At 36.5% G+C, this 24,855-nt stretch overlaps 4 protein-coding genes across 5 annotated transcripts in view; 3 read left to right on the forward strand and 1 right to left on the reverse strand.

The window, feature by feature from the left end:
- The first annotated feature begins 23 nt into the window (after positions 1–23).
- Positions 24–5,224, forward strand: Pp2C1 (protein phosphatase 2C). Of its 2 annotated transcripts, none has more exons than XM_018503447.1 (6): positions 24–491; positions 1,440–1,790; positions 1,982–2,202; positions 2,574–2,717; positions 2,906–4,371; positions 4,666–5,224. In XM_018503447.1, the coding sequence occupies exons 1-6, from the start codon at positions 188–190 to the stop codon at positions 5,033–5,035; spliced, it is 2,856 nt and encodes a 951-aa protein (XP_018358949.1). In that variant the 5' UTR covers positions 24–187; the 3' UTR covers positions 5,036–5,224. The 2 variants fall into 2 exon arrangements, with proteins under 2 accessions (XP_018358949.1, XP_018358950.1); XM_018503448.1 differs by having other exon boundaries at positions 2,577–2,717.
- A 3,660-nt stretch (positions 5,225–8,884) lies between these two features.
- LOC108758303 (kanadaptin) lies at positions 8,885–12,028 on the forward strand. The gene is made up of 6 exons (XM_018503181.1): positions 8,885–9,896; positions 10,164–10,453; positions 10,582–10,724; positions 10,805–10,965; positions 11,052–11,423; positions 11,517–12,028. Exons 1-6 carry the CDS (start codon positions 9,069–9,071, stop codon positions 11,946–11,948), a joined length of 2,226 nt encoding a protein of 741 aa, XP_018358683.1. The 5' UTR covers positions 8,885–9,068; the 3' UTR covers positions 11,949–12,028.
- Positions 12,029–13,563: 1,535 nt separating this feature from the next.
- Positions 13,564–15,119, forward strand: LOC108758348 (uncharacterized). The gene is made up of 5 exons (XM_018503242.1): positions 13,564–13,735; positions 13,872–14,009; positions 14,122–14,228; positions 14,601–14,736; positions 14,812–15,119. The coding sequence occupies exons 1-5, from the start codon at positions 13,699–13,701 to the stop codon at positions 14,892–14,894; spliced, it is 501 nt and encodes a 166-aa protein (XP_018358744.1). The 5' UTR covers positions 13,564–13,698; the 3' UTR covers positions 14,895–15,119.
- A 7,013-nt stretch (positions 15,120–22,132) lies between these two features.
- Positions 22,133–24,855, reverse strand: part of LOC108758430 (roundabout homolog 2) — a 124,226-nt gene continuing 121,503 nt past the window's right edge. Inside the window, exons 11-12 of the mRNA XM_018503411.1 lie at positions 23,973–24,855; positions 22,133–23,622 (exon numbers count right to left, since the gene is read on the reverse strand). The exon at positions 23,973–24,855 is cut by the window's right edge and continues 7 nt beyond it. Coding sequence (XP_018358913.1) covers positions 23,444–23,622; positions 23,973–24,855 — 1,062 coding nt within the window. The 3' untranslated portion in view covers positions 22,133–23,443. The remainder of the gene's footprint in view (positions 23,623–23,972) is intronic.

Raw genomic sequence — 24,855 nt, forward strand, 5'->3', positions numbered from 1 at the left:
GCGGCGCGGCGCGGCGCGGCGCGCGCGGACCTGCCCAGTAAATGCGAGGCTTCCGTTCGACGAGTATACGTAGCGGTGAGAGAGTGCGTAATAAGCGCACCGTACACAGACAGTTTTTCGCACCTCGGCGACGTCGTCGCCGTCGTCGTCGCTGTCACTTCAAAGAGAACAGTATCCGAGCGTCAACATGCCGCTCAGCATCGGCGTTAATCTACGAGTTACCGGCCACTGTAATCAGGGCGGTCGCAAATACATGGAGGACATGTTCTGCGTGGCGTTCCAGCCGACCCCGGACGACAAGGATCTGGAATACGCGTTCTTCGGGATCTTTGATGGCCACGGAGGCGGGGAAGCCGCGACCTTCGCCAAGGAACATCTCATGGACATTATCGTGAAGCAGAAAAACTTCTGGAGCGACCGCGACGAGGATGTGCTGCGGGCGATCAGGGACGGATACATGAACACTCACTACGCGATGTGGCGGGAGCTCGGTACGGAGATATAAGATTGTTGTGTTTCGTCGACTCGTTCTCGCTTGCACGCACGATGATTATCTTTTGCTTTCGCGCGAATTTTAAATTTTGCTCGCCGTCGATAAGCGCCGCGTATGCGATTCCCCTCGGCGGCGATGACCCCCGTTGAGAATTTCTGTCATCATCCCGCGTATTTCCCCCACCACCGTCACCCATTACCGCCGCCACTGATTAGGTTAGAATTTAGGTTATGTAATTCTTCGAGCTAACCTGAAAATTTGGGCTCGGGAGAGCGATGGGAGTTAGCCGATGCAACGACTTTTTACGTCGTCTCCCGTCGCGAATCTGGACCGCGGCGACTTCCGCGGCGGTACCGTCGCGTGCACGCGCGCGCGCGCGCGTAAAGCGTAACGGGCGCGTCGACCTTGATCGCGGAGAACTTGCTGTAGGTTTATTTTTTATTGCTGCACTGGACTGCACCTAGACTTTCTTCCTCGCTTTCGCCAAATTCCAAGTGTAGGTTCTATTGTGTTTATTCCCCTGTACTAGAATTTCTTCATTTTAAACAAATATCAGACATAAGGTTTATCATATACATGGGACTTGTTGTTTTAGCTAAACTTTTTGCACAATTTATTTTCCTTTTTTTCTCTACACTGAAGAAAAAAAGAAATAATTAACCATTCAAGAAGTTGAGCTGAAAAAAATAAACGTTTTTTAACTTCAAGCGAAATGTATATATGTTTGACATTTGGCAAAAGCGAGAAAGTACAAGAATAAAAAATGGACTTATCTATTTTACTTTAAATTCTAAAAATAAATACTAGTACAGCTAGAAAAAACATCTCTATACTGTATACCTATTTTACTTTAAATACAAAGATTGCAGACTAGTTTAGCTATAAAAAAAAAAGACTTTGGTATCTATCACAATAATATTTTAAACTGACATTGTTTTCTGAGTAGACAAATGGCCGAGAACCGCATCTGGATTGCCATCCACAGCTGGCACAACTGCCAGCATTGCTTTTATAAGGAAGGGCAAGATATACATAGGTCATGTGGGAGATTCTGCTATTATATTGGGATATCAGGCAGAGGACGATCCTCAATGGAGAGCAAAGGCACTTACGAGAGATCACAAGCCAGAGAGCGGGCCAGAAATGACGCGTATACAGGAATCTGGTGGAAAAGTGGTTAGTAAATCCGGTGTTCCAAGGGTTGTATGGAACAGACCTCGCATTGGGCACAAAGGTCCAGTTCGAAGATCCACTCATATGGATGAGATCCCATTTCTTGCAGTAGCCAGATCTCTAGGTAAATGCATATTTACTTATATCTCTTTGTGGATACGGTCAATGATGCTACAAATGCTTTGAAGCATTTTTTGATTAATCAATTAGTAAAATTCTTTCTTTTAATTAGTCAATCAATGCTTTGAAGTATATATGATGAAACTTTGATTGCATTTTTTTGCACAAAAAAGCTTAAATTGAAATTTGTTTTAGGTGATTTATGGAGTTACAATTCAGAATTGAACACCTTTGTCGTCTCCCCTGAGCCAGATGTGAAAGTTATTCCAGTTGACGTCAAATCACATCGTTGTCTTATTTTTGGTACTGATGGCCTATGGAATATGTTATCTCCACAAGCTGCAGTAGCTATTGTCCAAACTACAGACAGACACAATGAGAAACATTTGATAGCCTCTCAGCAGACCGGTAATGGAGTAAGTTTCGCGCGCGTATTATATTATAAATTATATATATAATTAAAATAATATGTATAGGGTGTTGCCTAGAAGTGAAGAAATTGGGCATTAGTCAGATATTTATATTATCAAATACATATTTTATATCATATTATTAAATTTTACACTATACCAGAATGTAAAATTTAATTTCTCTTGTCTCATTCCCCGCCAGACTTACGATCTAATCTTATTTCGCATTACCAGTAAAGCATACCTCTGCCTATAGGCAGATAGGCAACCTGACTTACTGATCTGTAGGTATCGGCAGCACCCTGTACAAGTTGTCTTAATATATGGTATGGTAATTTATATATGATAATGGTGAGGTATATAAATCATTTTGATAGCAGGCTGATTTACAAATGTGGATAAATCCTTCGAAAAATCTTGTGGATCGTGCATTGGAGAGGTGGTCGTCGACGAGGTTACGAGCAGATAATACTAGTGTTGTAACATTAATGTTAGATCCATCAGGACCATGCCGCAGTGAGGTATGAATAATACTTGTTTTGAAAAAATCTAATATACATAAATAATTTATATATAAATATTGGCAGAGTTGAAACATAAAGTTTAGTCGTTTAAATTTTGAATAAATTGAGATTTTGCAAGAAATTTAATACTATGATATAATTGTAAAACTATTAATACTAAGCTAGGATATCTGTCTTTATTAAAGGTACTGTTTAATCAAAAGAAGGACCGTGTTATACATCACGGAACACAAGTACCAGTTACGACAAGAGAACCTGAAATTGTCGAGAGAATCAGTTCAAAAATTACAACACCGTGCATGTGCATGCCAATACCACCGCCAAGCGCTTCCTTGGATCTTGACATTGATCCTAAACAACCGGACTCGTCGAACGGAAATGAGGAGACTGTCGATCAAACGTTACAGCCGGAGATAGTCTCATGTCCTGAAAAATCAATTTCGTCAGAGATTGACGCTTCTATTACGGAATTACGGGAGACTGCGATAGACAAGAGTATCGAGACTACCGATGTCGGCGAAAGTATTCAGGTCGCCGAAATTTCCTCCAGTCAAATGCCAGAAGAACCTGGAGATTTGGAAAGTAAGAAAACAAATGAAATCAATCATGAGAAATTGGAATATCTTGAGGACGAAGAAAAGTCAATAGTTGAACAGAATAAAAACGAAAAGGCAAAGAATGATCATTTGCAGAGTCCAATCCAATTAAACTTAAAATCAAGTAAATTCATCGAGCCTAAAGAAATTATTAGAACTGAAACAGAGATGTCTAACGTGACTCGACAGAATGCATGTCCCAATGCGAACGAGGAGGTGCTTCACCCTCCTCTTGTAAGTAGGTTACGTCGAAGCGGTATTGTTTCTGTTAAAAGTAACAGTTTCGATAATGGTGAGGTGAAAAATGGCGTCTTAAATGGATCGAGACATAAGCAACATCCTTTATTTCCCGCGAGGGCGGACGTCAGAACAATAAAGCGACGACATAGTTTGAGCTCTTCTCAGACTCAAAATACTTTTACGGATGTCGCACCGACTTCAGATTCGAAGACTTATGTAAGCGTGAAGTCACGATACAGCAAGGTAACGAAATCATCTATCGTGGAAAGTACAATGGTGGAGGAGACAAAGAATGCATTGAAGACGGCTAGCGACTGTGCTATAAGTAATAAACGTAGACATAGCACAATCACACAAGCCTCTGTCTCGTCGTCTGGAGTTGAGAATAGCTATCCACAGCAAGAACCATGTGCAAAGATGAGGACGCGTTCTGAGGACCAACGGCACAGTCCCACGGATGAGAATGATCCGGCTAATCAAGCGATGGAGAATGCTAATGCCCGATTAAGTTGGCCCACGTCAGATAAACGATCGGATTCATCATTGAATGGTGCCACTTTAACGACGCTCTCTTCGTCATCGAATACGTTCCAACGTAGAAGTTTAGGAAAAAAGGCTACGCCTGTTAAAGCCATTAGGAGGTCGTCCATCAATGGTTCGACTCGACTGCAACATCTAAGAGGTAGTTTTGGCCTAAGGGAATGGGACCAAGGAAGAAATAACCGAACAAACAATTGTAATAATAGAAGGACATTAAATAGGACAGTAACGATAATCGGTCCTACGGATTCGACGATACCACAACGATGGCTAAGGTTTGTTTAATTATATTTCTTTATTCTCAAGAAATTATTTTTACGTGATATAGTTATATCGTTCTTGATAATACTTACATAAGTGATATTTATTTTGTTTTATAAAATAAGTATTCGAATATTTGTTTTATGAAATGAAATAAATATTGCTATAAATATCAAGATTATAATTAAATGGAGCATATTGTGCAGATCGTTAGAATAATGTAGATTGAATGATTTTGTTGATATCTAAATACATGTTTAAACCACCATAAACTTTTACTAAATTCTGCAATTTCCTATATTGTTTAGATCAGACACAATGGCAGCAACGCCTGTGAAAACACTACGTTCGCGTAACGTAGATATCGCCGGGCACACAATATCTGCGCAATTAGTTCATCAATACGGAGTAGTGAAGCAAAATCGATTGCCTCTACCGAAGCTGAAGCAGTCCGCGAACGGTGGATCGCTGCAATCGAGTAGAGTCAGGTCTTCCTCGTTGTCAGCCAATAAACTTAAACAAGCAAATGGTAACAGTGGAAGCGTGAGTACCTGCGCTACCATAAATCCTTCGACAGCAGGTTCCACTTCTGCTATAGCTAAAAAAGTCAAATCACCGTATAATCCTAGTGCTCGATCTCTGAGCACGCGATCTCGAATCAAACGTCTTGGAAAGTAAGAGAATAATGAATGGTTGTAGTTATGCGAATTCGCGAATTTTAGGGTATGACATTCTTACCCTTATTTTGCTATCTGCGAATTATCTAGTTACGGTATAAAAAGTGATTGTTACATGCATTTTTTATTTCTTTAAAACTTTCATCTTTGAAACTACGTATTCTCTTTTATTCGAGGCGCCTGCTATGAATGAGGCTTAAACACGTTTAATTAGTCTTATTATTCATTATATTTTTTAAAATTGAGAGAATAAAAAAATCAGATTTAAATTAATTAAATATCTTAAATACGAAATTATTTTAGTTTAGGTATCAAATTAAAAAAAAATCACGATCTAAATATTTGCAAATACTTATATCTGTTTGTGACAATTACTATTGATTTATAGAATGTATTACTTTGTATTTTGTTATTGGAATTATTTACTGACCTTTTATGTTCGTACATGAAGTGCATATATCTATTTCATTTTATAATACTGCTTGCTGCATGGAAATAAATTGCTGCGCTCTTCTATTCTATTTATTAAACACGTTCATTAATTCCTTAGAAAAGGATACTGCGATATCGTTTAGAATGAACTAAAAGAAATTGAACTAGTCATTCTTGAAAGAGTATCGTTATATTCGAAATTTTCTATATATAGTTTACAAGACTGTGCTTTCGCAGTTTCTAAAGAAAGTTTTTTTTTATGTTCTTTCGTATATAGGCGAATATTAAATGCAAATTTATAAAGAGTTCTTATGTTTAAATCGAGTCAATTGGTATAAAAAGCACAGTTGAAGGGCGATATGAAAAATTAATATCACGAGAAATTTCCACTAAAAGTACGACAAAAAATATTCCTGACACCTTTTATATGCTTTCCAATATTCGCATAGATTACCAAGTATCACGTAGGAAAAAATATGAAAGTATAATATGAGTGTATGCATACAGTAGCCCGACAATAAGAAGGTACAGTTGTGTAAAAACTTGGGGTATCCGTATGCATATCTCACATTTGCACATTCTCAGTGATAACTATTGTTTGCGATCTTTACCTTCGACCGTATGAGGCAGCCAAACATGTAGGGTTGAATATGAAATATGAATGCGCGGCTGTGCACACGTGTGTTGCTAAAAAGAAATAATTTTCCCCTCTCTTCCTGACTCCGCTCGACGACAGTCTTAGTTTGGAAAGAATTCGCAAGTCAAAAAGGCGCCGTAGAGAATACCTATGATTAAGCATTAAACTATTTTCTAGTATGTAGGATATGCAATCACACTGATCTGCCTTGACTGAGTACAGAGTGGTTGTTGAACAATTCTGTAAATAGAATTCTAAGAATTAATATATGGTTAAGAATAATTGGTAACCTTCTATCATATATATAAATTGTTGCATAGATAAATAATGTATGACAAAAAAAGAATTTAAATTCACCTCTGGAGAATATTCCAGGCGCATGGTCTCGAATAACGACCACTCGGTACGAAGCACCAAACGACTGTTTATTGTACGTTATAAAAGATTAGATTATATTTAGCCAGAATATTGAAAGCACAGCTTGAAAAGCAATCAAGGGATTCAAATTTCTATCGGTATGAATAATTGTGCAATTGTGTTCTAAATGCAAATGTGCACTATACTAGTGATCTAATAATTAAGTCACTGAAGAAGAAAGATTTATATCTGATATATGTATCTGACATTAATATATACAATGTATTAATATCAGAATATAAAAAACATTGTATATGATCTTCTATATCAGTCTTTCACATAAAGTTGTCATTTTATCTCGTGCAAGGAAAAAGAAGGCAATTCAGGATGGAATATCTATTTGATTTCCTTATAAAAATTACGCACAACGCGTTCGTTTATGATTCGATGATAAATAGAAATCCTCCGTTTGAGTTTCGCTTATTACGAATGTATATTGTTTTTCGTTTAGTTTTAATTATTTTGCATCTATACATATATCGAGAGAAATATTTTAAAACAGTTTGTAACAAAGATCAGTAACGAATACATATACCTTTCGGTATGTAGTCACTTTAGAATTTATACGTTTCTAAAGAAAAGGAAAAAAGAGAAGAAAATTATGTAAATACCGATAAAATGTAAAATGTTAACAATATATTTATCGATATTATGCCAATTATTTATTGACTAGCTTTTAAAATGATTCGATTTTCTATGTAAATAGGATTGTGCAGATAATATATGCTTGATATATATCGTTTGGGGTTTCTTAGAGAGAAATTATTATTACGAGATAGTCACTGCAAGACGACTGTATTAAAAAACGAAAAAAAGGGAGGAAAGGGGTGACGTGTGCCTACAATAGTTACCACTCGCGAACATGTGTGCGTGTATGTGTGTGTGCGTGTGACGTGTATGTACGTGTATGTATCTAGATAAGGGATTATATCTCTGAGGAAAAGTTTTAAAGTAAAAGTAGGGTGTTGCGAGGGATAGAGTCGAGTTACCGAGGAAAGAGACATATGTGCTAGTACAGCGAAGATTTATTTTGAGAGAGAAGATTTATTTATCCTTTTTGGTGCATGCCCATAAGTCTCATACTGTATGTAAGTACAGTGTTAATAAATATAATTATATATATACATATATAAGTATATATTATATATAATTATATAAACACAAATTGTATAAATAAATATAATTATATATGTATATATATAAATATATATATATATAAACATAGAAATTGTATAGATAAATTTAAGCGATTATAACTACGTTTACATAACTCGATTTACGCCCAAATTATGACATCGATGTTATGAAACTAGTCAATCACAGTCATTCCATTCTTCAGAGGAATAACTATGATTGGCCAGTTTTATAACATCAATGTTATGACTTCGGCATAAATTAAGTTGTGTAAATGTAGTCAATCAATGGCAAAGAGGAGCAAGGCGCCTCGGTATAGTGTTCGTCTGTTGAAACAAATTACAGGGGAGGCGAATGTAAGAACGAATTTACCTTGCGCGCCCGTAGATTTATCATTTGTTACATCGTAGAGATATGATGAAACCGAGTATTTTTTAAGAGGTGAAGAATATAAGAATTTATGACATAAAGCGAGAGGAGACGAAGAGAGAACTGTTAGTGAGAAGAAATAATATATAGCGATTTATCTCAGGTTAAGAGAATTGTGGCAGGGGGAAGTATAGATATCGGAGGAACTCGAACAAATGTGTGATCACGTTTATATAATCTGTATATTTTAATTAAATAAACTGAGATATACAAGTCCTATTATTAAACTGACGTTCACGACTGTTTCTACGATTATTCCAGCTATAAGTGTCTATCATGAAGGATTATCAGATTTTATCATGTATTTGGTAATTTATTTATTTGATATCAAATTTTAAGAAACATGCATATTATTCGAAAAACTTATTAGTCTGAATCCTTTAATTTTAAGTTAAAATTGTTTTAAATCAATTTTCTATTTATATATAAAGGTTTTTTTATTGAAAGTGATTTTAAGCTTCAGTAAAAAAAAAAGAAATTAACGATCGACATTTGGTAAATTTTAATTACGACAAATGAAGGTACTCCAATTCAAAAGTATCGATATTATCGATTGTCGGTACGAACTTTCCAATTATATGTCTACAAGAATTTGTAAATGAATTTCCGTAAGATGATCGAATTTTAATATTTTTTTAGTGTATAATAATTCGTAATTTGGATTCGTAACTATTTAAATTAATACATAGTTCAAAAATCCTCAAAACGAAGGTCTCATTTTTAATTGCACTTTATAAAAAAAGAGAGTAGTAAACAGTAGTAGAAGATGGAGTCGATGGAGAATCATTTGCGTCAGTTGATAGGTTATGGTCATGCAAAGTCAGTTATGGTTATGCAAAGTTCAATGCAATTGTGATGTCCAAACATTGAAAGTGCCACGTGAATTCTGAACAGCTATGAAGTAATAATAATTTATAATAATATAAACAAGAATTTATGTGACAGTTGACTGCTTTCTGACATAAAATTTGATAATACTGCAATCATGGAAGCAAACGAACGGGAAAACGATTCTGTAACTTCCCTCCCCGAGGATACTCCTAACAATAACGTTGATACAAGTAATGATGAAACGATTTCCGAATCACCGACGTGTGATGAGCAGAGCACTAGGAAGTCAGAAACGGAGGACGCATCTGAGTCTTTTCAAAGTAGTACAGATACCTGCAAAGAACCAGGGTTTAAGAAGCCGCTTCTACTGATCGGTCCCAAGCGGGGTAAGACTGGAAAAATTCGAACTATGAAAAATGATACAGCACTCTCAACGTCTGAATTGTCCGTGAATAAGGAAGCTGTTGAGCCTGTCCAACTCCAAGATGATGCCGAAGATAAGAGCGATAAGTCAATAATAGAAGATTCCATAGAGGAAAATATCTCGTCCGACACGAGAAACATTCCTATTCCATACTTGGAGCCAAAGTGGGGTGGAAAACCAATCAAGGAATATAAGATGGAGGTTCTTAAGTCGGGAGTAATTCTAGAAAAACTTGATTTAACTGAAAAAAGTTTTTACGTGATAGGGAGATTGCCTTGCTGCAATTTATCTCTTGCTCATCCGACTATCTCGAGGTACCATGCGATTATTCAATACAGAGCAACAGCAGATGAGAAAAACTCTACAGGTTTTTATTTATATGATTTGGAGAGTACACACGGTACATTTTGGAATGGGCATCGTATAAAACCAAGGACCTACGTTCGGTTACATGGTGGTCATATGATAAGGTTTGGTTGTAGCCAGAGAAAATACATTCTGCAAGCTCCACCGGACGATCAGGAAGAGGAATCTGAACTGTCGGTTACACAACTTAAGGTTGGTTTTATTTATAATTATGTTTATGTGTAATTAGCTTGTGTGTTGTAATCATAGTATTATAATATTATATAATATTTTGCTATAATTAGTGTTGTTAGAATCAGTATTGTAAATATTTTATTATAATCGGTATTGTTGTAATCAGTATTGTACATATTTTACTGTAATTGGTATTGTTATAATTAGTATTGTGTAATATTTTATTGTAATTGTATCTTTGGCATTCTTTTGCAAAGCAAGACTTTAAAACGTATTTGTTTATAGGAAAAGCGATTAGAAGAATTGCGGGAACGAGAAATGAGACAGCAAGAGGAAGAAGAAGCAGAAGAAAAAGCGAAACAGGAAGCAGAGAACGAGGGTATTGATTGGGGAATGGGAGAAGATGCAGATGAGGAAACAGATTTGACAGAGAATCCGTATGCTTCTATGGCAGATGAAGAGCTATATTTAGATGATCCCAAGAAAACACTGAGAGGCTGGTTCGAAAGAGAGGGATATGATTTGCAGTATCAAGTAGAAGAGAAAGGGATAGGCCAATTTTTATGTTGGATAAGGTAAACATAATTATATATATGATAATCTTTGTATGTAGAGTTTCTTTAAGATTATATTTGCATATTGTACTTTGACATATTGTCGCTTTTCTCTTTTTTTGTTAATGTAAAAATAAAAACCATTTTAGTTTACCTAAAGAATGTTTCGGTGGTCGTTCCATGAAAGCAGAAGCTCTTGTCAAAGGAAAGAAGAAAGAGTCTGTTATTCAATGCGCTTTGGAAGCCTGTAGAATCTTAGACAGACATGGATTGTTGAGACAAGCTAATCATGGTAACGTATAACATGAATAAATGATAATAATTTTTGATCAATGCAAACTTTATTTCTAATTATTGATAATTGTTAATTAGAGAGTCGAAGAAAGAAAGCAAAGAATTGGGAGGAGGAAGATTTTTACGATTCAGACGAAGATAACTTTTTGGATAGAACGGGAACAGTAGAGAAGAAACGTGAACAGAGAATGAAATTGGCTGGGAAAATTGAAGAAAAAGTTGAGACATATAGCTCATTGGTAACGTCATTTTCACTTACGTCTATGTCTTTGGCATTATATATACATCTTCAACCTTTATTGTCATTTCATTGATATTATTTCAGACTGAGAAGCATAACGAGATTGTGAACAAAATTTCACGTTTGAATGAACGCTTAAAAGAAGCGCAAAGGAAAAATGCTAAAGCAGGGGAGTCTAACGAGGATTCGTTGGATGCCTTTATGTCTAGTTTAAACACATCTACTTTGAGTAAAAGCGACATAACAAAAATGAAAGTGGAGTTGCAAAACTTACGTAAAGAAGAAATACAACTTGTCAAATTAGTAAACCTTACAAAACCAGCTAATTTGCCGCCTCTTGTCAGTCAAGCGCAAACAGAAGATAGAAGTGACAGCAAAAATCTTCAGCAAAAATCAAATTATTCTATGAAAAAGATTTCTCAACTTGAAAGAAGACGGAAGCTTTTTGAGGCCAACGTGAGTATTTTCTTTTTATTTATTCTTTTATGTTTTATGTAAAAATATTGTTATTTTATTGTTTTACTTATGATTTAAAAATATATTTTTCAGAACAAAAGCGATTCTGCGAATTCGTCTTTATATACTATGGATAATGAAAAAGGAGAAGAAGAAGAAGATGATGATGATGAACAAGAAGAGAATAAAAAAGATAATGTAATAATAAAAGAAGGAGAAGAAGAAGAAGAAGATGCAAGTGTATATAAATCTGAATGCAAAAAATCGACATCACACGCGGATGAAACGAAATCAAGTGACAGTTTAAAAACGGATGATAAACCGATTACGAGAAACGTTAATCAGGAAACGAAGAAACAAATCGTTGCAGAAAAGCGAAAAAAGGACAGTAAATCAGAAAAACGGAAAAATATGAAAAAGCAATACGATCAAGACGTTCATTCAGAAGATTATTCTACGTGGGTACCGCCGCAAGACCAATCTGGCGATGGAAGGACAAATCTTAATGATAAATATGGATATTGAATTAGCTTTAGCATTATATGTACGTAAGAAAAAACAATGTAAATATTCTCGATCAAGAATTTAACGTTACGTATTATAAAGAGGCTATTTATTTTTTACACCTGAAATATATTAACACTAGAAATACCCACTTTTCTTATTCAATTAAAAGAACCAAACGAATAAATTACTATGAAAATCAAAAAATGACGAAGAAATCAAGTATATTTCTTTAGTATAAAGTATTATAGAAAAGTACAAAAATTTTAGACTCCCATCTTTTACATGAAGAGAGAATGTAATATTAATAATTCTAAAAAATAGAAATGGTCGATAATAACCGCTTAGTATATCTAGTATTAAATTATGCAACTTATTTAAAATCAAACTGAACGAATTATATATATATATAAATCAAAGTTAGATTTAATGTTAAAATTAATAAACAATGAAATACACTTCATAATAATAAACATTTCGACCTATATCAATTCATTAATGTTAAACAAAGTGATAATTATTGTAAATGATTCATAATAAAAGTTAAACGGTAGTTAAAGATATAAAATTAAAAAAAGTAGTAGTTAAAATTAAGTAGTTAAAATTTAAAACAGTACAGTGTTACTGTACAAGTTTTATTGTTTATTAATTTTATCATTAAATATCTAGCTTTTGCTCGTAGCTTCTTTAATTTGTTTAGTTTGATTTGTAATCTATTTGAATCTTATACTATCACTTTATTGTTTTCTTTAATACATTTTTTTTAATGCTTCGTTTTGGGAGGGCTCCAATTGCACACATGCGTCGCTAATTGGCTAATTTAAAAATAAAATATTCTCATTGGTAAAGCAGTGAAAAATTACTAGGCACCAGCTGATATGGTGTGTGCAATCGAGATTGTAGGCAAACGGGATCCTCCCCTCTAATATAAGTAAGCCTATGACGACTCTATCCAAAGATGATAATGCTAGGGAATAATGCTTGGTTTATATGATGATCGATGATCATGTAAGAACCAGAGAGAAACCTGAGAGAGGATATGAGAGTCTTTTTCCTATAACCGCAAAATGCTTCTGCGCACTGCTTTCTGAAGAAGTGGATGTAAACTACACAATAATATCCATTTTTTGCGGTGCTCGTGATAGAAATAAATCGCTGAAATAACCAAAATCTATCAAATTAATAGAGATTCAGGTTTCTGAACCAATCAAAAAGTCATTAACATCTTAGGACATTAAGGCCATTATTCATAGTGGGTTCTTATTTTAATAAGACCATTATCTTAAATAATGTTCTATAATCTATAAGATGCTAATATAACTTTCTAATTATAGTTCATGACATCCTAAGACTGTACTTAAGACTTAAGACGGTCTAAATATAAGATCTGACTATGAATACAGGTAGAGAAACCTGAATTTCTATTTATTTGATAGATTTTAGTTATTTCCATGAGGAGCACCGCAAAAAAATGGATTTGTTGTGTAGTTTACATCCACTTCTTCAGAGGGCAGTAGTGCGTGGGAGCATTTTGCGGTTACAGGAAAAAGCCAAAAAGGTCCTTTCTCAGGTCTCAGGTTTCTTTCTGGTGAGAATATATATTAACTATAATTTATTACCAGCGTCGAAAATCTATAGTTTACATTACGTGCACTATAGACTTTCTGCACTGACAGTGCATTGAATTTTGAAACTGCATTGTAGATTACAGATCGAGTCGTGATATGTAAATTTAATATCTTGGATAATTTCGTCTTGAACACAAAGGGGTATGGAGCACGTTGATAATCTGAGCTATTTCCAAACGAGTATGTATCGCAGTTACATGCATGCGTGTCGATTAATGTTCTTATATTTACATACGTGTCATTGCGGGTTTTATTTCCTGCTTACTGGAGTAAATGTCAAGCTCGCGAAGCAATTACAGAGCCTTTTGTATTACAGTTTGGGCTCCGATAGCATCTGTGGGATGGTACATCATCGGACTTGGGATCATTGCATTGTATACGTTTCCACATATTCAAGAAAAATTTAAGAGTTGGAAAGTCGCGAGGAACCAGCGAGATGCCGCACTTGGCAAAAGTGAGTCAATTATTTATCTTAAAAAATTCTTGACTAATGGACAACAAATAATTGATAATGTTATTTGCAATATAACATATATATTTGTTTCATTTTGGTATTGTTTGTTCAGAAACTGATGAATTACCACAATTGTCGGCTAATGTGGAATTGGCACGACAGAAGATGCAAGAAGCGTACAACAAGTCTCGTACCTTAGCACAAATCAAAGAGGAAGAGGTACTTTTTGCTACACATTGCTCTGGGAATAGTCACCGAGCTATATTTACCCTCCAACAGCAAAAAAATATAAATTGTTATAAAATATCGTTTGACATTTTTTTTTCTTTTTTAACATCTATTCTTTACGAATCTTTAAGTATGCAATTCCATTGAAAACTCGCAATAGAAAAGCGTTGTTAAAATTAAAAATCTTTTATTTTTTAGAAGCACTGTTATAATAAGCTATTTAACGTACTTACTCCGTTTAATGCTTGTTTGGTGTCTATTTATGTAAAAAAAAATCAAGTGACTATTCGCGAGTTAAGATAACTTATTTTTATACTTACATTTTTGAAGTATAAATTAGAACAATCTATCTTTTTCTCACAGGAGAAAGAGAAAAAGAGACAAAAGACCTTGAAATTGCTAGAAAATAAAAACGTGGGTACCAAACTCGGTAGTACAACCGATGATGAAACTCCTAGTACAAGTACAAGTACGGGTACAAAGTCAAAGTTAAAATCAGGTAAGACTTACGTTATATTTACTATCTTAGATAAATTTAAATAATATGCTATATCCACATATATTTTATTTTTAGAATATAATCCCTTAATGGGTGATAGTACTCGTGGATATCGTCCTCCAAAACGGAGCTGTTGCAAAAAAGGCGGATGTGGTTAAAAATAATTTTATAGAATCTCATAAGAAAGAGCCATTCCATTCTTGCAATTTAACAATTGTTGAAATAAAAAGGGAAGTAACTTACGAAATCGACAAATAGCATCTGCTTAAACTGCGATACTTATAATTTGTACAAATTTAAGATTGTAAAAAAATTGGTATATATTTAATTGTTATATTAACATTAATTCATAGTATGTACAATTTTTAAGCTTTAATAAACTAGAGGCAAAATCGATTTTATTTATCAAATTAATATAGATTTCGTATTAATATATATTTTCGTTATCTATTTTAATAATTTTATAATAAAATTATCTAAAAATTAACATGTGTTTACTGAAGACAACAAGGAATAATAAGGGATAAAATTCTAAATAAAGGCGCTTGCATTTTCTCGCGCATAGACTCTTGAATTTTTCAACATTACCTTTTATTAATCGTTATCAGTATAATATGCAATGATATATATCAGCATACGTCGTTTTATACGTGTACGTGGTACTTGACAATAGCAATTGTTACAAATTATCTACAGTCGTGCGCGTGTATGTCTATGTGTATGTATACGTGTGTAACGTGTGTCTCTGTAGTATGCACGCTCCTATTTTACTCTCTTAAATTTCATCGATTTCACTCGTGCGACGACGGTCGGCGAAGGGAGACGAGCGGCGTGTCTCTCTTCCGTAGTAAATAAATTATAAAATTAACTATATAAAAATGCTCACCATTTTTATTTATTCGCTGTATTTACAAAATATAAAAAGGAAAGCTTGAGCTAAATACGCGTCTTCACGGGCCTCAGTGCGCGTGTGCATTACACGTTTGTGTATTTTACACGTGTGCGGCCTGTAAAACGCAGTCCAGAGAAAGAGAGAGACAAATAGGAAACGGCTATCTCTTTTTTCCTCTCTTTCTCTCACATTGCCTCCAATTCGAAATCACTATTTCGTGTTCTTAATGATATGAATTATTTTTACGTAGCTCTAGCTCTCTAACAGTCTACTTAATCCTTTAAGCGCGATCCAGGACCAATTGCTTGCACCAATGTCGATCGATCGAGTGCTATTCTGATGTAATTAACTCTTCTACTCTGCGTTAGACAGTCTCCCAGAAAATTATATCAAGAACACTTTGACGAATTCATGGAATTGACTTTCCTCTCAGGAGAAATATCGAGCGAAATTTCGTTCTTAATGAATTTCTTGGCAGTTTCGTTGAAAAATATGGTTCCATTTGATTACTAATTTAATTAGAATCTAGAAATCTTCATTAAAAAAAAGTTAATCCCAAATATCTGGACTCTCGGAAAAAATACATCGATCAGTTCAATTGGTGCAACTAGCGGTCTTCGTCGTTGCATTCGGCGGTCACCAAGTTTAAAGTCCAGAGAGCGTCTCTCGCAAAAGCGGCCAAACTCTGTCTCGATATTGCTACCAGATATGATTTTACAAATCGAAAAATCTCGTCCTAACGTCAATACAATTGTTTCCCCATCTACATAACGATCAATGGCAGTTTTAATAGGTCGGTTTAGTCGATTGATCACGTTTATTGCACGTGTTCACGAGTTCGAGTCTGGTTATCGATCATGTAACTTTTTCTCTAAAACGGAAACATGAAAAGTGAATATTTTTACGTATGTATGTACATATAAACATATTACATAAAAAAAATTTTCACTTTTCATATTTCCGTCTGAAGGAAAAAGTTATACGATTGACTCCCTGAGCACAAATATTGTTGTAACTATTTCCGACAGTCGTAAGTCAACTTTATTTATCATATTGCTTACCATTAACGATATAGAATCCTTAATTTCAACAAAAGATTTGATTCTAAAATTCTAACGAATTTTTGTAACAATCAAAAGTAACCGATGTGATTACAAAAGTCTACGATGCAACGCAATTCATACAACATACGTCAATCCTTGGGATTGACTTATAACTGTCAGAAACAATTACGACGTCTTTGTGTTCAGCTCCTTCGTTTGATTTGTTCGACAAACGTGTTTGGGGGAGTGTATGATATATTACGTTTCGTGTGTGTAGCATGTTAATCGTGTGTTCGTGTTGAATGTCGTTTACGCGAGCCGCACAGTTTTTTTTTTTTTTTTTAAGTTAAACGTTACTGCATGTGTTTTATACAAGTTCTCTCAACCATCGTAACAATAATACAAAGATGACAAATTATAAAAATAATACGTTATCTTTTTTTTTTCTCGTTCCTTCGCGCATTGATACGATGGTTTGGCAGCGTGTCCGTTGGCTGAATCACGATCATTTAGGATTGGAGATACGGTGCTTTCCGAAAGGGTCACGATTCTGTAGCCTTCGAAGAGATGTATGTATATCCATATGTGCATGTAATATACCCTTTCCCTCGATAATACGCGGTTGCATCTTGCCGATCCGAGCTCGCGCGCACGAATTTGGAAGTTGCGGATCCACTGCTCGTTTCATCAAACGCACCTCGCAGGTATAAACGATATACTATCATTATCGATCTAAACGTCTTCGTGTCTCTCTCTTATGTAGAACAACCGCAGTGGATTCGCATTTTAACGGACGCAGTTATCTCCCGAGCAAGATGCACCTTCGCTCATCTAACGGAACATGAACCGATATCCTCAAGGTTCTAACGATGACGGGAGTCAGGAAGGGTCACCATATCTATCAATCGCAGCTATGAATTGGTAATATCAACTTGGTACGCTTCTATACAGCACAGACCTCCAAGAGATATCCTAACAACGTCCTACGGATGTTCCCAGGACGTCCCTCGGATAAAGTGCTGTGTAAGGTATCACGACGGCATAATAGTACGACGGCCAACGTCCCACAGCTCATCAGAACGCTGAAGATAGCTTCCGTCATTCCTTCGACGGGGCGTTAGATAAGCAAAGGTGGAAAAAAAGACGGGAGAGCAATGCCTGCTCGCGTCTATCCTTCCCTCAGCTCAACGCGACTCTCACAGGGTCGTCGCGCGAACTCGTACCGGACGCACACACTCGTATGTGACGACGGAGATACTTAAAATACGCATCCTATCTAATTACGTGTAATGAGATGCTTCCTTCTAGAACTAGTCTCGCGTCTATTCCCCTTGGCAACTCGCTCGCTCTTCTCCTCCCCATCTATCTCGTGTGTTTTTTTTTAAGCCTAAAAGTATATCGAGATGATATCTTCTTTCTTACTTATTCCTTCGCCTGCTTGGATGGACTTGTTTTCTTACTGGATATGAATTTACTCGCGCGCGGCTGCGCGTCGACACGCGAATAAATTCATACGCCGAAACTCTTACGAAATTATATAATATAGTCATATATTGTATATCACTAGGTAGACCTTAAGTTCAACTCTCTGAGTTAACAAATTTAATTCAATATCTCTGCTAATCAATTATTTCTTTTCCCTTTCCTCCCCTCCCCTCTTTCCTCTTATATTAATTCCGAGAGCGCAATTCCTATGTGATCTATTTTCTTTCTTTTTTTTTCTTTTTTACGGGAATATACATGCGGCAGTGGCAGTTCGTTCCGTTGAATGTCTGAATGAATAGTATCTGTCGCGCGGGTTAACTTCTCTATTCAGGCAGCAGACGGTCTCAAACCGAGTGGAGCTAATTGTATTGTGTACGTATAACAAATTTGAGCGATTCACCACACGTCGTTTGAACAAGCCACATGCGAGTTCCGCTCGGCACGCGCGCGCGCCGCTAGAATAACACTAATCCGTTTACTTGTCGCTTAATCGAAAGTCGTAATTAATAAGTAAGTCGCATACCCCGCGTGTACAAAGGAAAGCCACGCCCACGCTTCGCCGCGACGGCGTCGTTACGGGGAGGAAAGAAAAAGGGTCATCGCACGGGCCGCCGGAGTGCCTCGCCTCCGCGTAGCGCGCTATCGCGGTTGAAAGGAACCCGTATCTCGACGGGGCCCCTTGAAAAATGCGTACAAAATGTCTCGCTTGTTGTATATACATCGGAGGAGCTTCGCGCGTTACGGATTAAACGGAAATTTAATCGGCGTTTCGTTCCTCCGAATCAGCCGGCAATTAACAATCAAACTGTCCTTCGCGAGCATAGACGGATTTAGACACTCTTTGGCGAATCTGAAATTTTTTAAATCTTTGTCTGAGTGTAATTATTAAATAATAGAACAATAAGGACAAGTGAGAATCAAGCGCTGCATAAATTAGCAAATACAATATGATCTTATTAAAAAGAAGTACGAAAAAATATAACAAAGGAAATGATAATGCCAATGAGAGCCGACACAGAGTTGATCGCGTGATTTAAATAAATAAATATGTATGTGTTAATCACCAATTACAGACGTTTCGACCCTAAAATTGGGTCATCCTCAGGGTGTGAGTAACGAATACCGAAATCCGTGTAATAAATTTGTATACATTGCAGAAAGACAGAAATATGATGTCAATGAATCATCGTTAAGCTATTGTCTAAAATTAAAAGCTTTAATTGTCGTCTGTCATATATTTAGTTTGGATACTTAAACTAAATTTTGAAATTTCATAATTTAAATTGAACTCAGCATAACGATACTCCGTTATAATGCGATGTGATTATACTTATGTCTTGAAAGCGTTTGAAAAAAATACATCAGATTATTAACAATTAACATTAGATTATTAATATTCCTATAAAAATGCTTATTAGCATTAAATATTATTAAACTGCTTGTTAATTTAATTATTACTTTGCTTCTGCTCGTGATTGCGTTTCAAGACCGATAAAGATTTCGATTTACGGAATTAGATATGTATATAAATTCACACACATAGAAATATTTAAATATTTAAGATCTGCTTTGAGAGAGAGATACACTAAATATAGAATTTCTCTCATTTTAATTTAATTAGATTTGTTTTCATCCGTCCCAAATTTATATCATAAGAAAAAATACATCCGCAAAATTCGCTGTTTTCCTTTTAGGAGACAAATATCGTTTTATCCTTCCTGGTAATGAATAATAAAGATAGAACGACACTTGTGTCAAGTATGCCTAAAAGGAAAACAATTTTAGTTGAGTCATTCTCAACGGAAAATCGTGTATGTAATCTCACGTAAGTTCCAATCATGACGAGTAATTATATTGAAGTAATTATATTTGTTTAAAAAAGCTACGCTGTGCTCTCAGTAAATGGCGAGATACACTCAACATATGCGCGCCTGGTTGTATTCTCAATATTTTACATAGATGGAAATAAGCACATTAAAAATGAAATCCAACACCATTTTCTTGTATTAAATATTTCATTCGCTGATGTACATTTCCATGGGTTTCACCTCTATTCTAGATCCGTCTATGGAAACCGGTGAGAAATGTTAGCCCGAATCATCCGTAAACGCGGCTCTCCATCCATAAATGCCGCATTCAGACGCGACGTGTACTCCATCCTGTTAAAAATGTGCGCTTCAAAGGAGAGAAAGATGAGGATAATAAAATTTCATGGTTCTAATAGTATGCAATTCTTCTTTGACCGCTATGCAAAAGACGCTTTCAATAAGTCGGTCGTTACGAATGCAAATGTACTTCGTTGTGTTTTCCATCTAAAGTCCCATCGCGAAGAAAGTTGAAAGATTAATGAGAAAAAGAATACGGAGACTCAGATATCTTTTTTTTCGTAAGTACAAAAATTTTAAGATCTTTGTACAAATCGTATTACTAGCAATGTCAAAATTTTACAAATTTAGTTTCTTTTCTGTATTTTTTCCTTCGTTTTTACTTTGTCTCTTATAGTAATGTCATAATATGTATTATAACAATCTAGACGCAGTTTTAAAACAATTCACGATTTGCAATTATAATTCATTTTGCAAACGAATTAGATCGCGGTGAGACGATGGAAATATCCGATAAAAGTCGGAATCAGGTACGCGTTGGAGAATAACGCACTTATATTGGCAGTATCGTCGACAAGTTCGAAGCGCACATTTTTGACGAGCACATTCTCACTTTTAGATGTCAGGTTGTGTGTAATAAAGGGTACATGAGATACCTTACGTATCTGTTGCTTACGCGACATGAGTTCAATCGATACGACGTATAAATTAATAACTAATGACTAATCTCGTTAGAATAACTTTGTACAATTTATACAGGACCGTTTGCGTGATATGATAATATATATAATATGTATATATTTATATATATATTACGCGTCTTTATTGTTACTTCTTCGTTTCGTTTTAAAAACGTATTTACTACGTGCGCCCGTTTTGGAAGAATTATACGTGGCCCTTCTTCGTGGAGATTAGCCCTCGGTTGCCTTAGGATTTAGGAACGTTATATCCAAAATAATATACTCCATTTGTCGTGGCCTGAGCACCGTACAGGCTGTCGAAAATAAATGCCACGCTTTACGAGGCCGGTCGCGATGCCGAGCGCGAATCATTTTGTCGGGCGTGACACGTTAATCCTTTCGCTACGACGATTATACCTGCCTATCCATTCAGCTTCCGTCGTGTGCTGAGAGATACCGTAATCGCCCACCTCTAATTGTTCGCATCAAGGATGACTGCATCCACCAAAACGCCCAGTCACATTTCGCGTTTGATTCTGATTCCCGAATGCTTAGCTATTTAACATACAGATGAGAGATGTTATCGTGGACTCAGAATCGAACGAGCTCATTTGGTGTCGAACATGGGACATGAATATGAGCGATTGCTGCGTATTGCAAACCGTAATATATTGCATTTGGGCTTCACGATTGAAAACAATCGCTTCGTCCACAGGAAGTGAAGCCTTTCGACAAAAACCACCGTAGCGAAAGGATCATTCTGCGTACAGAACAAGCAGGCACGGTCGATCGATAAGTTAATCTCGTGTACAGCACAGTAGAACAATTGCGAACGATTGCCTGTTCGATTGTTTCCGAGACAATGACTTCGGAACGAAATCACTTTGACGCTCGAAGAGATCGCGGAACTACCCTATATCGAATTATTCTAAAAATCTTGAAGTTTCATTTTCACAAACAATCTCGTCTCGATACGATAACGTACGCGTATACTCTTGTTATTGCTATAGTATTGGAGTCATTATCTCTTTTAGAGCGTAATAAGTATAATCGTTTCAATAATTTCAACCAAATATTTAACTGCTCGTCATAAGAAATGTTATTTTTTAAAACAAGAACTTACTTTTTAAAATTACAAAGAGTTCAGTTATTTATATCTTCTATATAGTATTGTTTATAAATGGAGACAAACTAAAATAATTCACCCTCGAGTTATCAAATTTTTTTGTAGGCAAAATTTGTCAATCAATAAATAGTTGACCGCGCTTGCTTGATTCGTACACGCTTTACGCGACCCAAATCTTAGTTCGCGCTCAAGCGGATCAACCCGTTGTATCGTATATTCTTCTCTCTGTTTATGCTATCGCCATGTTAAAAAAACACGTCACACACGGAAAATTTATACACGACATTCATCCCAGAGCGGTCGCGCGGAAACTTTTGTAGCTCGCTTATATTCGCAAGCTAAAATGTGACTTTTAAAGCCACTATTTAAGATAAAACTTAATCAAACTAACAGTACGTCAGCGGGAATGGCAGTTTACATGGCAATCGAAAGTACAGCGAAGTTCAAGATTGGAATATTAGCCCGACGTGACCGCTCAGGCGTTAAATGTTTATTCGAGGAACATGTCGCGCAACAGCAAATCGCAATATATGAGAGAGAAGAACGTTTTCTTACCTCTTCTTTCTTTTTATTAATATTTCACGAATATTGGGATCACTTCTATCTCTCAGCGTGATACAAAGTGAAGAGTAAAGAAAATATAAGCAAGGTCCGATGATACGTTAATCAGTCTATTTGGTAGAGTGTTCAAAGAAAGATAATACTACGCGTTGCCTCCATTCCTCTTGCGATGTTATCTGTTTTGAAAGCCCTTATCAGAGTACAGAGTACAAAACAATCGACTATATCGCGTGTACGTAACGGGGTCTAGGCGGCATAGCATTCAAATGTTGCGAGCATCAGTCACGGAGCGATTCAATCTTTCGAGTCATGAAAGTCGAAATAATTTCCTACCACGATAGACCGTTATTGCGCTTCGTACAAACACAAGAATATTCTACAAGCTTAAACTACTGCCACATAATCAGCTAAACGTAAAACGTTGTCAGTCATGGAATACTTAATATCTCGCGAAACCTGTTAAATCTTTTCGATATTATATAACACAGAGAAAGTACGAGATTCACTCTGTCTCATTGTCACCGAACTTGTGTATAATCAACAAATCAAATCGATGTAGCTTTCCAGCGTGTGGGCCGTTGAAAGAAACGCGGTAGCGTTTCGCGCCAAGTATATATAGAAATATAACAACCCTGCGAGACGCTACGATGTATCTTTTATTATATATACGACGCGCTCAATCGAACCGTACTCGACGAGCTACCGCGACATTGCTGATTGCGAAACGGCCTCCCGTAGTTGAGAGTACGATCGTTCGTTGTGATCGAAGACCGTTTGTTCAGGCACGTCCTGTATTTACTACGTCCAGGCAGTATTTAGCTTTCACGGTGATCACCCAGTCGACTAGACTCCGTCGGAGCGTTCGGGTTATTGCCGCTTGCAAAGATACTATTTAGCTTATTGTATCGTTGACTGCCCGTACTACTCATCGTATTAGAGGCCGAAGAATTGTGTTGGCTGTAATTGCCCGTCCTTGAAAAACTAGGCAGCTTGTCTAAAAGCAGTAACGACAGAAACATGTTAAAAATATGTTTGATCGTTCAAACAGACTTGGGTAAAGATTAAGTTTAATTAAAAGCAAAAGAACAAATTAACACTAGAAGTATCAACGTTTTATATTCATTAAAAAAAAGAGGAAATCAAACGAATAAATTATTATAAAAATAAAAAGAGATGAAAAACCAAATATTTTATTAGTATAAAGAACATAATTATTAAAAAGTAAAAAAATTTCGAAATTTTATTTTTTACACAAGAAATACAATATTAATTCGAAAAATAGAAACGATTAATAGTAACTGTTCGGTACTTTTAGTGTTAAGTTTTCTCTTTCGAATAGATTACCTTTACTACGATGCCTCAGTCTTTCCTGTGAATTCGTACTTCCGCATTGCCTCTGGGGGATGCAGGAGTAATTGCTGTCGCTACTGTACGTGGGTGAAGACGTCCTGTTTCTTCTTCGCGGACTTCTGTTACTCCTGCTTCGGGAACCCGTCCTGCTACTACTGTGACCGCATGCCGTACTGTACTGCTGCGCGTTGTATTGCACGGTGTCGGCGTAGAGGCAGCTCGATTCCGAGCACGAGCAACATGCGTCCGAATGCGTGTTGGAGTCGCATGACTTCCTGTCCCACTCGTCATTCTCGGGCTGATAGAGATTGTCATTATGGAACATTTCGTCTCTGTGCCGATACAGCTCCTCGCTCATGGCGGACGGCGTCAGATGGGACTGTTGATTGTTAGAACGAGTAAATGCGGGATCGCCGCGCGCGCCGTAATCGTCTGGCAGACCGTTCTGGTGATGGCCATAAATTACAGAGCCACTTTCGTATTCATTCTCCTGATTCTTGTAATCGTAATGATTGAAACCTTGTGGAAACGAGGGCAATGGTGGCGGATTAGTTTGCGGTGGCAGTGTTGTGTATCTGCCCTGCGGAACTTGAAGGTTGCCAGGCACCTGGAGAGCGCCGGTCTCCGAATGCTGACTCTGTCCGCTGCTACTCCAGGGTGTTGGCGACGGGCTGAAGCTATTGGTCACTCTGATAGGCGGAGTAGGTGGACTCTGCGGATTGCACGAACCGGCACCTGAGTTACCGCAGTGATCTAGATCGTTTTGGACGCTTCTCTTGCCGAGATGCGGACTGAACGGCACTTGTTGCTGTTGCTGTTGGTGCGAATGTTGCAACTGATGCTGCTGCTGCTGCTGCTGCTGCTGCTGCTGCATCCG

The sequence above is a fragment of the Trachymyrmex cornetzi genome, unplaced genomic scaffold (assembly GCF_001594075.2).
Source record: "Trachymyrmex cornetzi isolate Tcor2-1 unplaced genomic scaffold, Tcor1.1 scaffold156, whole genome shotgun sequence".
Lineage (NCBI taxonomy): Eukaryota > Metazoa > Arthropoda > Insecta > Hymenoptera > Formicidae > Trachymyrmex > Trachymyrmex cornetzi.